Source organism: Equus quagga, chromosome 20, assembly GCF_021613505.1.
Source record: "Equus quagga isolate Etosha38 chromosome 20, UCLA_HA_Equagga_1.0, whole genome shotgun sequence".
Lineage (NCBI taxonomy): Eukaryota > Metazoa > Chordata > Mammalia > Perissodactyla > Equidae > Equus > Equus quagga.
In genome coordinates, this window is record NC_060286.1 from 17529105 (window position 1) to 17541524 (window position 12420).

The 12420-nt window shown below is 47.8% G+C and overlaps 1 protein-coding gene across 1 annotated transcript in view; it reads right to left on the bottom strand.

Moving 5' to 3' along the window:
• Positions 1 to 5360: 5360 nt before the first annotated feature.
• The window catches only part of ZFYVE1 (zinc finger FYVE-type containing 1), a 46496-nt gene continuing 39436 nt past the window's right edge, over positions 5361 to 12420 (bottom strand). The window contains exons 8-12 of the mRNA XM_046647648.1: positions 12293 to 12410; positions 10382 to 10552; positions 9165 to 9345; positions 8585 to 8698; positions 5361 to 7027 (exon numbers count right to left, since the gene is read on the bottom strand). Of these exons, the coding sequence (XP_046503604.1) occupies positions 6795 to 7027; positions 8585 to 8698; positions 9165 to 9345; positions 10382 to 10552; positions 12293 to 12410 (817 nt within the window). The 3' untranslated portion in view covers positions 5361 to 6794. The remainder of the gene's footprint in view (positions 7028 to 8584; positions 8699 to 9164; positions 9346 to 10381; positions 10553 to 12292; positions 12411 to 12420) is intronic.

The window sequence follows — 12420 nt, forward strand, 5'->3', positions numbered from 1 at the left end:
AGGTGGGATTGTTGGCTCCCTGGCTCCCCTCCTGCTGGGCTGTGGGGGCTGTGACTGGGTTCCTCCACCCAAGGCCACAGCTTCTACTGGAACACAGCTCTCTCTGGGTTCCAGTAACTTTTGTTTGTCCATTCACACCTCCAGCTGGTAATTGCACCTCACTGTTGCTAGCCCAGGATGCTTCACCAGTGACACTTCAGCTGTCCCTTGAGTGTTCCATCTGTTTCCTGCCAGAACCCTCATACAACTTAAGGTACAGAGAACCAAATCCAAAATAAGCAAAGGAGACCATCAGATTGGTCATCTGACAGAGGAGCTACATTTTAATGACAAATATTTTTAGTGCTCGTATTTTATAAAGAATTTCCCCATCTTACCTGATTTGATCCTTGTAACAACCCATAAAGAAGAGAGGAGAGTAGTAGTGATTTAAAAATTATTAGCATCATTTTACAGGTAGAAAAGCTGGGCTCAGAGCCATTGACTGACTTGCCGTGGATCATAGACCTGTTAAGTGGAGAGCTGGGACTTGGAACCCGATGACTTCAGATCCCATTTTCTACTTTTCATGCTCTTCCAGTCACTGACATTGCTTGACTTGTGTATCACAGCTGGTGTATGGAGAAATCAGGAAGCAGCTCGGAGCAAGTGGAAACACCCAATGCTAACATTTCACGATCCTTAATCACCCTGTGAGTGAAGTTTTCTGGCACTCACCAATCGTAAGAAGCTCACTAATTACCAAAATTCTCATGTGCTTAATTGTTTGGATTTTGTCCCTGTCTGCACCCCTGGCATACTGACCTGCACATAGGTCCCGGGAAATATCTGTATGACTGAAGGGTCCAGGTGGCCATTGTCACTGCAGGGTCTTTTGGACTAACTTTGGTGACATGCCCCTGCCCAAGAGCACAAACAAGCATGAATGCTGAGCCATGACCCTAATATCCACCCATACCTTTGTCCCCTCAAGTTCTAAGTTACACAATCTGCAAGTTCATTCATTACAGCACCTGCAATTTAGCATCACTGGTATTGCACATCTAACAGAGCTTTCCCCACATTTCTATACTGACTGTTTCAGTGGAGCTGAGTCCATGGGTGGCTGCTTAGTCCAACTTTGATCTCTCCCCAAACAGTGGAGACAATCTGACTACCCGAGAATACCAGGTCAGTGCTGACGTGGGTGACCCTGTTCCCACCTACCTTCCTAAGTTCTCTTAGCAACTGGGCCACAGCCCAGGTTTCTTGTTAGGCAAATATAGTTGTCTAAGAATCATTTTAGATTCCCCTTAGGCTTAAAAAAGGAGGAGGAGCTTCCTTCAAAACCTCCCATTTAAACTTAACAATTTGTTCTTGATCTCTGGTTAGCAGCCAGTGCTCCTGACATTTGGCCTAAGTCGTATGAGACATGGTTAAACTTATCTGAGAATTTGGTTAAGCGTTCTGGTCTGTTTGCTTGTTAACGCAGTGTCCCAAAGATTAGTATGTTACACGGGCTTGAAGCATTTTTCACTTGCGGGTCTGCTAGGGCATTTTGCCCAGTTCCCCCGTGACAAAGGTAGAGAATGGGCAGGTGATGGTGGCAGCAGCACTGAGCTATGATAAACCATTTGCTGAGTGGCCTGGCCTTTGCTTGCCTGTAGCCTTCTCAACAGAGATAAGAGAACAGTGGCACATACTGCTTATCAACAATGTCCAGATCGACGCCTGCCTCACACTCCATCTTGCTATGTAGCCACCTTAGTATTCACCTGGCCTGACATGCTCTGGAGGGCACTGACAGCATCCTTGGTGTCCCACAACAAGGGTCCCTGGAAGTTCCTTTGAAACCAAGTTAGTCCTCTCTTACCTGTCAGCCCCAGATCTGTCCTGGTCTAAATACCCTATGTAACCATCTGTGAAAACTACTGCAGGCTGAACTCAGTTTCTTTTCCCATTTCACCCTTTGTATATGTTGCTGAGAGCCCCTGGGCACACTCCTCTCAGTCTGCCTCTGCAGGCCACCCCTGCGTGGCCGCTGCCACAGGAACAATCTTTCTGAAAGATCCCTGCGTGCAATGGCTTCTTGTGCCTCCGAATAAAATGGCCTTTTGAGAGTTGATCACGAATACCTCATCCTGTTGCCCTATCTCCACCTCCCACCTGGGGCTCTCAGAACACAAATGCTTCAAGCTCCTCTCTCATCTGGGCCTCTGCCCCTGTGGCCTGTGAAAGCCCAACTGTTAGGTCTCAGCTTCACAGACTCCTCCAGGAAGCTTCCTTTCCCCAGCACTTGCCACAGCTAGTCACTCGGTATGTTGAATGGACAATTTTTGCCAGCATTATTCCCTTTGAATTCTTACAACCCTCTCAAGCAGGTGATGGTTGCTCCAATTTACTGAAAAGGAAAACTGAAAAGGTGATTTGCCCAAGGTCTTGGGCCAGCAAGTGGCAGAGCCAGCTGGGTCTCCTGCTCAAGTCCAAGAATCTTTCTATTAGAATGGGATTTTTTCTTTTCCTCTGGAAGATTACAATCTCCTGGGGTTCATTCAGTTGGACCTCATTTTCCCTTTTTTCCTCTTTCCTCAAGACCAGCCGCCTCTGCTCCTGCAGACGACTTCTGGACTGTTGTCCTAGCTTTGCTCGCATCTCCCTGCTCGCTCCTACCACCCACCCACTTGCACTCTTGGCTGCATTTGAATAAAAGCAGCTGCTGCAAGAGCAAAACACCTTCTCTGCAGAGGCCATAATCTGAGCAAAGGCACACAGATACAAACACTGCTGACAGTGCAGGGCGGCCAGAACCCAGGTGACATGGTGACTGGGAAATCTACTTAAGACTCTGAATTGCAGTATCTTCTGGACATCGAAGGGAGTTGTCTAGGGATGAAGCTGGAGTCTTGAGAAATCAGCCTAGAGTTAAGGATTTGGGTATCATCAGTATAGAAGATGGCAGTTGAAACCATGGCAGTAGATGAAATCGCTCAGTATTAGCATCATATATTGGTGGACTCTGCCAAAACACAGAAAGACATGCTGTTGTCTACAAATGGCAGTTCCCAAGATAGTTCTGCTCTTGTAAGCATATTCCTAAATTACAGATTCTCTGACCCCATAAACCTCCATACTATATGATCTTTAGTGCTCATAAGTCTATGAGTTTCCTAGGTACAAAGAAAGAAAAGATTGCACTGGGTGTAATTTAACAGAAAGTAGAACTCAGATTTTGTACAGTAACTAAAACTAACTCCGTCAGTGATGAGGCGAGTTACGGGCTACCATTGTGGGTTCAGTTTTCTTCCCCTGACTGATGGTAGTTCTGAAATTGAACACGCAAATATGGTTGCAAAATTACCGTTAATTAAGAACTGGAAGCTTAGCTCCAATGATACAGGCTAGACCAACTTGCTTAATCCCTAAACCAGTTTCTCTGCTGTTTTTAGTGAAAGAAGGATTACTGTCCTTTACTGTGAGAACCTCTGAGGACAATGGAAACAATGAGATACAGAGCTAAGCCCTCCTGAGACAATAGGAGAAATACCTTGATTTTTTTCTTTTAACCTTCCTCTTAAGGAAAAGATACTGACCTTATCTTATCTGGAAATGCAGAAGAATTCACAACCCAAGAGGGAGAAAGAACATTTAAGAGCAGCTCTGCAGTGCAGTGCCAAGGGCAGCTGGTGCAGAGCAGAGTGCACTCATCACTCCGGAGTCATCTGGCCTGCCTGGACTCAAAGCCCAGCTTCCAGTCTGATTTGCCAGGCCACCCTGGGCTTCTGAACTTCCGTGAGCCAGTGTCTTCAGCTGGGAAAACATCAACACTACTACTCACCTTCCAGTGTGGTTGTGAGAATTAACCATATAAAGCTCCTAGCACAGTGCCTGGCTTCTAACAGGCACCTAAATATTGGTTCTCTTCTCTTTTCCAGTTCCCAAGTAAGTCAGACCAGCAGAGTTAAACCCAAGGGATGCGTGAGGATCCCACTGAGTCCCATTGCTTAGTTCTCAGTCACAAGCTGAAATGTCTGCTCACGGCTCTCAGGGCTATGTTCTACAACTGTCTCCTCCGCCTGTGAGCAAGTCGTTTAAGCCAGAAAGTTACTGAAGCCTTTGTGTTACACCCCCTGCAAGGGGGCAACTAATCTGTGCTATTCCATGTCAGGACGGTGGGTACTCCTGGAGCGGGGGGTGGGGGGGACCAGGAGCTCCTGGGGTGCAGTTAGATTCTATTTCTTCATCTGGGTGCTGGTTGGTTGTGTATTCAGTTTCAGAAAATTACTCAAGCTGAAATGTTTATGTATGATAGCTCAATAGGCTTTTTTAAGCCTTTGTTTTCATGTATCTAGCTGGGTTTCACTTCATATTGAGTTGAGCCTGGGACTGGATATGTAGAGCAAGAAAAGGGAACCTCCTATTACTCTGACACTGGGTTACCGTCCTTTCCTCTGCTGGTCTGACTAGTGTACGGGAGTTCCGATTATTCTGCATCGTTCCTGTGTAGCGAGGCAGACTCATGCTCAGGGTGCCCCCGCACGACAACAGGACAAACAGGTCTAACACAGGCCACCACCATTCACCTCTTCTCCCCAAACCCTCCCCACCCTGCCCCACTCACCCAAAAAGGAGACGATAAGGACGAAATGGACAGGAACAGGAAAAAGACAGACAAGGGAAAAGAAGATGAGGCCAGAAAGAAGGGAACGGACAAAGACCAGAATGTCAATGACCACAAGAATGAGGAGGATGGACGCAGAAGTTGACCAGACAAGGTAGGGCAGGGGAATGAAGAAGGAGTGACAGACAAAAAGAGAAAAACATTTTTTCCCAGGGTCTCTTCCTTGAGCGAGGATTCCCATGGACTGTGGTCCTGCAGCTACCAGAGTGAAACCCGGGGAACACAAGTTGTGAAGCAACAGCTACCACTGTGCAGCACAGCCCCGCCCAGGCTGTGGGTCCCCACCCACAATCGGGTCCCACACCCACTGTGGAAAGTGCTAACAGCTACAGCGCAGGACAACAGCAGGGTGAGTGAGCACGCGTGGAGCCCTCTGAGCACGAGAACGAGTCCTGGGACCATGAGTTATCATGCTCGAAAGGAATACCAGGGACAATCACAAAGTTCCTGGTCCCAGTTAGCAAGCTGGCCTGGGGCATGCTTTTTATGTAATAGCTGGGGGAAATGTATGATAATGGCTTTGTGGTATTCGGCTACATTTTTATTTTTTTTTAAGTTCTTGTTAGAGAATAAGATATTTCAGGTAAAATATAACCACCCTAGAAATAGACCTCTCACTTGGCTTCTGTGAAAGCCACCAGCTACTTTCTCATCAAGCAAGATTTACTGAGGGAGTGAAAGGAAAGAGTCCGCACAGTCCATATTGAGCAGGAAGATTCCTTTATAATGGCGAATTGATAATACACAGTACTAGAGTAGGGCCGCAGTCGCTGGGCCACAGGAGGCAGTAAGGGAGCAGGTCTGAGAAGGACCAACATTCCAAGGGCTTACATCACACTGACACGCACGCCAGGAACGACCGCCACGTACCTCCCCGAAGCTCGGCCCACCCACCAGTTCAGTCAAGAACTATGTCACTTTTAATTCTTCGTTTTGGCCAGTGAAGATAAAATCCACCACAATGACAGGATTTCAGCACTTCAGTCTTTCCAGTCACGATAGATATGGATGTCCAAGCTCTTGATGAGAAACAAAAGTTCTTTTGACTTCTCTTGCAAGAACCGGGGAGAGAGAATTTTTTCTTAATGATCTGTTGAAATTTTATATATTCTTAAAAAAAACAACTAACAGTCCATTCTGTGCTCTGTTTCCCTGGAAGATTTCTCATGATCACCCCTCCGATTGCTAGAAGGGTCACATGTCTGGGGAACAAAGAATTAAGACACTTCAAAATAAGCGATAAAAATCCTAGTGCAACACTCAGAAGCGGATGGCGGGCTCGAGGGGCTGGAGAGGGAAGGAAGCAGGTGTTCTATTTGGGAGCAGGCGGGCAGCCTCTGGGAGAGCGGACTGGGCACACAGCAGCATCAACAGGCAGGAAACACTGCAGGGGAAGGCCCGTCTCCTCCGGGCTCTCCCCAGGTACAAGGGACGCCACGTTCCCTGCACGCTGACTTCTCAGGGCTGAGGACCCTACCCCTCACCCCCCACCCACTCTGGTGACCTGCACACTAAGTTAGGTGGTCTCACTGCAACAGCTTAGGCCAAGAATCGGGATCCAACTCCAGAGGGCCCAGGTCGCTTCCCTCCAGGCTATTCCAAGCAAGAAGTACCCGGGAAGCTAATCTGCCCAGGCAGCTGGGAAAAGGCAAGGAAAGGAGAGGCTTCGAGGGCTCGGAGAGAAGCAGCGAAAGGTGACTAGCAACGCAGTGGCTTTGGACTGGGCTCGGTTTTGTGGGGAAGACCTGCTGCCACTGCCACCTTAGCCCTGTGCTGGGGACACATGAGTGAGTCTTTGCAGCCAGCAGCAGCCTGAACACACTCCACGCTCCTTTCATATGTATATACGGGTATATGTCTTTATTTTTAACTGAAATAAATGCAACGGATTCAGGTTCATTCCCCTTTGCTATAAGCTGCTCGGTCCCCTGCCCTGAGGGGTTCACGCCTTCAGGCCTGCTCCCAGGCTCACCCCCGCCCATCTGCCCCACCCCCCCACTGTGGGAAAGTGGCCCCAGGATGAGTAGAGGGCACACACCACAAGAGGTGCCCAGGAGGAGGGCCTACCTCAACGAGACTTCAGTTTCTAACCCTGAGAACCTAAGGAATTGTGAAGGACTTGGAGAGGGAGCTTGGGTTAAAGGTCACCGGGCTTTTTATTGCAATTAAAGCAGACTCGGACAGGATGGTCCCAGCCTCGAGAGGGGACAGCCCGGCGGTCATGGGAGCACTCGTCACAGAAGCCCTGTCCACAGGCCCGACAGTGGTGCTTGGAAAGCTTGATGCTGAACTCCTTCCGGCAGTTGTGGCAGTGCAGGATCTCGTGGTCGGGCACCCAGTATGCCGGCCTGGCCGCATCCTTTACCAGACCTGCGGTGGGGAAGGAACCACAATGGGTGGGACACCCGGATCCAACACCCCGAGTCCCGCCACACAGAAAGGCTCCCTCAGACACTTCACAGGCTCACCATCCAACTGCGCACACGATCACCAGAGCGCTTTTAAAACACACAGACGCCCAGCCTTCACCCCACACCACCCAGGGCAGAATCCTGGGGCTGGGCCTAGGCATGGATATCTGCATATTAAGCTCTCCAAAGTGCAGCTGCATTAAGAACCGCTGGCATAACACTAAAGAAGTCCGGACTTTGGAATGAGGTCATACCTCATTCAAATCCCAGTGTCACTGAGCACGAGTTAATTAGCAGCTGCAGGATTAAGAAAGGTTACTTCTCAGGGCCTTACCTTACTTATTTAACAACCCACCTTCAAGAGTGGTTATGGGCATCATAAGAAATAACGTGTCTAACACGCTGGCCTGGGACCCGACGGCCAGCGAGTGCTCAGCAGATCACGGCTTGGTGAGCCCAGCTGGCAGGCTCTCTGGGCCAAGGGCAGCCCCTGCCTCTCTCAGGTACTCCTGAGACCAGATGCAACCTGAGCTACAAGCCCGCGCAAATCCATCTCTTTCTACACCCTTAAGTCTAAGGCTCCTCATCTGTCCACATCTGAGCCACAATGATTAAATCCGATCCAAGCAGTTTTCATCACCACCCACCCAGGAGTTCTTGGTCTCTCCCCAACAATGGGCTGAAACACCCAGGCCAGCCAACCCTGCCTAAGCCCTCCACACTGGTGGGTTTTCCTTCCTCTCCCTCTTCCCGTTCTGGTTACAAGTACCCCTCACATCCAGAGCTGAGGAGCTATCTTAAGTCTTAAATGAATAATAGCTTGGCTATGTGGCGGATTAAAGACAGCCACAAATTCTTTGACAATCCTGCCCGCTCCCTCAAACCGAGGCAGGCTCTATGATTAAAGGAGACTCACAGCAGAAGTGCCAGTGTCCAGGCCCAGGCCTTAAGAGATTGGCAGCTTCTATTTTCCATTTCCTGGAACATCAGTTCTTAGAGCCCTGAGCCACCATGGAAGAAGTCCAACTACCCACTGAAGAAACCACATGGAGAGGCTGGAGGCTACAGGGAGAGAGAGGCCTCTACTGAGCCCAGCCTTCCAGGCATCCCTTCCAAGGCACCCATCACATAAGCGAGGTTGACTTGGCCCTTGAGACCAGTCCAGCTGCCATACTGGAATGTCGGGTAGGAACTCCAGGCAATGACACTTGGAGCAGAATAATTACCCTTCCTGACTCAAAGTTGTGAGACATCATAAAATGATGGTTGTTTTCGGACTTTACATTATCAGGTAGTTTCTTATGCAACAATAGATGGTATAAGAGGATGGCCCCCAGGAATAAATACAAAACCACCAAGGTATGCAGCAGAAGCAAGCAAATGTCAATTTTCAGTCAACTCCCTGCTGCCCAACTCAATCTGCATCAGCAAACCTTTGACAAAATGACAGCCCAGGGCATTCCGAAACCACTCACTCCACATTCACTACACCCAAGAGAAGCAGTGCCAGGCCCACCTAGTGGTATGTCAATGGCTGTCACCACAGCTCCCAAAGTGTTCTGCACGGCCTCGCCCACCTTCCGAGCAATCAGTGTCCCACCTTCATCGTCCGCCTGTGCCTCAGTGACATCTGTAGACAGTGAAAAAGGCAAAGCTGTCACCTCTCAGTCACTTCCCAAATGGAAAACTCAGGAGGCAACAGCAGAGCACTTCTGGATTCTTCTCCCAGAGAACCATAGGCTGTCTTATAATGATGGCAAGGGTCTGTGCTGTGGGTCAGGTGACATCTGTTAGTCCTTTACCACAACCATCTGGAGTTATTTGTTAACCTTCCTTTAAAGTAAGCCAGAAAGGTTCTAGGAGCATGACCTAGAACCTTCTCCAGGGAGAAGACTCAGTCTAAGCCATGTCTGATAAACACAGGACCCTGTTAACAAAGAGTTTAGAGGATGACTGGCCGAGACCAGGGGAGCAACTGCTCTCAGCAGAGGATGCCAGCAGGAACAGGGCTGGTGATGTGGAGTCCAGTTCCCGACACCCAGTGCCAAGGAGAGAGGTTCCCCCTTCCACCCTCGCAGCTCCCGGCCCCACGTTACCTAACTGGACATTCCTGGCTTCATAGCAGTTGTCACACACCCGCACAGGTGCAGGGCCCCAGCCCCGCTCGGGCACTGGCCGGGTCTTGGATGAACAGCTGTCACAGAAGCCCTCCCCACAGGCCCGGCAGTGATGCTTAGTGTCGTTATCTTTGAAGGATGTAGCACACTTGTTGCAGCTCTGTTCCAAGCCCAAAACAAACAGAGAGGCAGGTATCACTCATGTCTGCTCAGCTGAGAAAGTCAACAAGACCCGGGGGAGACCCCAGGAGCATCTTGGAATGGCAGGACCCCAATAATCCTAATGGAGGGGACCTAAGACCCCTAGCCACACAGACTGCCCCCACCAAACCACAGCTGTGATTATCATTTCCTTCCAAGAAGGACCTGGAAAGGCACCTCAAATCTATTTGGCTGAGTCACAGGGTTCTCAGAAGGGACTACGCTAATTCTAGCCAGAAGAGCAACAAGAATTCATTTTTTTCACAGTTCTGGGAAGTTGGTGAGGAGTGAGTTTCCTGTCCCAAAGTGTTTGGGCCAAAGCTGGGTCCTCCCTTGCTGTGGGTGCTGAGAGGTTTATGTATCAAGTGGAGGATGACCCTAAATGACCTCTAAAGGCCACTTTTCCTCCAGATTCTGTACACGCATACCTCCGAGATATTGCAGGTTCTAATTCCAGACCACTGCAATGAAGCAAATGTTGCAATAAAGTGAGTCACGTGAATTTTTTGGTTTCAAAGTGTACATAAAGAGTTACGTTTACATTACACTGTAGTCTATTAAGTGTAACACAGCATTGTCTAAAAAAACAATGTACATACCTTAATTAAAAAATACTTTACTGTTAAAAAATGCTAACCATCATCTGAGCCTTTTTGCTGGTGGAGGGTCTCATAAAAAACGCAATTATCTGCAAAGTGCAATAAAGCGAGGTATGCCTGTATCTATACCTCAGACATCTAACCAATAATTGGCCCTTGCAGGTAAGGAAATTAAAATCCACCACAAACAAAATACATGCAGAATAACCCAAAGGGAAATCAGTAGGTGAAGAGGACCCTGGCTGCCTCAGGGTACCCCACCCTTTCCAATACTCTGGGAGCAGAGCTGACGGAGAGAAATTCTGCGCCCCACTCCCAGAACAAGCTCAGGACAGGGCAGAGTGGCACAAGCAGAATGGCCCGTGCCAGGAGGCGGGGGTGTCCTGCATACCGTACCAGGATCTGAGAGTTGGGCCTCCAGTAGGCAGGCGCGATCTGGTCTGTCAGCCAGGAGGTCACGGCCTTGGTGGGCCCAAGACTGAGCTCAGACACCGACTGAGCCATGAAGTTCATCCCGTCCAAGAGGCGCTGGGCAGCGTTGTTGTTGTCCTTCAGAAATCCATCGGTCTGAAAGGAAAAGCAGGCTCCTGTCAGGCTTGGTATGAAGGCCGTAAAGGAAGAAGAGAGGGGTCTCGGGTGGGTCACAGCTCACCATGGCCAGTTCAGAACCACAGGGGCCCTGCCAGAGAAGAACGGAGACAGACCAGGAATCTCTGTGGCTTCTAGGCATATCACACCCAACCAGTCATCACTGATCTATTCTCTTCAAGTTGACCATAAGACTTGGGGCACGACTGTTCAATTCAGGCCTTACTTTGCCCACAAGCAAGATATCCAATCCAGGAGATACTCGTGTACAGATAACACCTCCTCCAGGAAGGCCCCACCCCAGGCTGGGTTAGGAGCACTTCTACTCAGTTCCTCTAGTACTTGTACACACACCTCTAGGAATCCTACTTCCATGTAGAAGTGAAATACCTGTTTATGTATTTGACTCCCTATTAGACTGTGAACTCTCTGAGAACAATAACCTTTTTCGTTTTTGGATTTTTCTAAGTATCTAGTTCAATTCTGGGCACATAACACTCAAAAATGTATGTTGAAACAATAAATAAACGAGTGAACAAACAGAAGGGGAGAAGACTGTACACCCTAACCCCAAGGACTATGAGGAATGTAGCCTAAAATAAAACTATGTTTATTACTGTTTTCTTGGAATAAAAACTATCTTACCATAGAGACGATGGCTTTTACAAGAAAGAAGTAACACAGATCAAAAAACAAAAGACATTACTATAACAGCCTAGTGAGAAAATTATACTATTCAAGGCCACATTAAATCCTTGAGACAGGATGGCCTGGACCATCATGCAAAGGGCTCCAGAAATGAGACCACACCACAGTTGCAAATTTCAGTGGGGCTGGGAACTGGAACAAAACAATAAGGAAATCATCAATTTTACCTATAGGTAAATGGTACCCATAGGATCCAGGAAAGCTCAAAGGTGGATCTGCAGGTAGGCCTATTAGGCTGACTGTAGGCTCAGGGATCACCCAGCAAGGGGAACACCAAGTAAAATAAGTCCCTTAGAGAAAATCCATGAAGGGAAAAGGTTTGGATGTGTTGTGATGTATGCATAACTCCAAATGTGAATTGTGGTTTAATGCACAATGAAAGCACCATAGCACTGCCTCATAAACAGGTGTTTCCAACATCTTAAATTCAAAAGTCAAATTAAAAAGTAGTAAGGATCTATAGTAACCCTACTTCTTAGAATATACTTCAAGAAAATTTCCCAAAACAAAGGATTTCTTACATGAAGATGGTCACTATAGCATTTTCTTTGATAATAAATCATACACAGTAATAGATGTCCACAAAGAAGGGAACGGAGAATCAAACTGTAACACTAGATAGAGTATTACACAATGACTGCAAATGAGAATCATGAAAAGTGGAAGCAATGTGCAAATAAAATTGTGGTATGAGAAAAAAAGCAGATAAATGGCATGTAAATTATAAATACATCTATACAAACATGCGCATTTGGAAAATGAAAAAATTTTCATTTGCTAAGGCAGTATAACTAAAGATTTCTAGTTTAAGTTGTGCTTCTAATATTTCTGCAAGAAGGAATCAAAATAATTACAGGTCTAGAACAAGAAAGGCTCTCCAGATCAAGCCCTCCTAAACCAATATAGTGAAACTCATGGTTAACCTTAATTCTAAACAAGTTCCACTTTTCCGCACACATGAATAACTGAATGATACAAAAGAAAGAAGAAAAATAAACAAAGAGCTCTTACTCCAGGCCACACGTGCACAATCTCCGTCCGCACCACTGTATCCACAGGATCTTGGTTCCCAAACCAGTACTGACGGCTCCGGTAGACCACGCCACAGTTAGGACACTCGATCACATACCTAGGAAGAA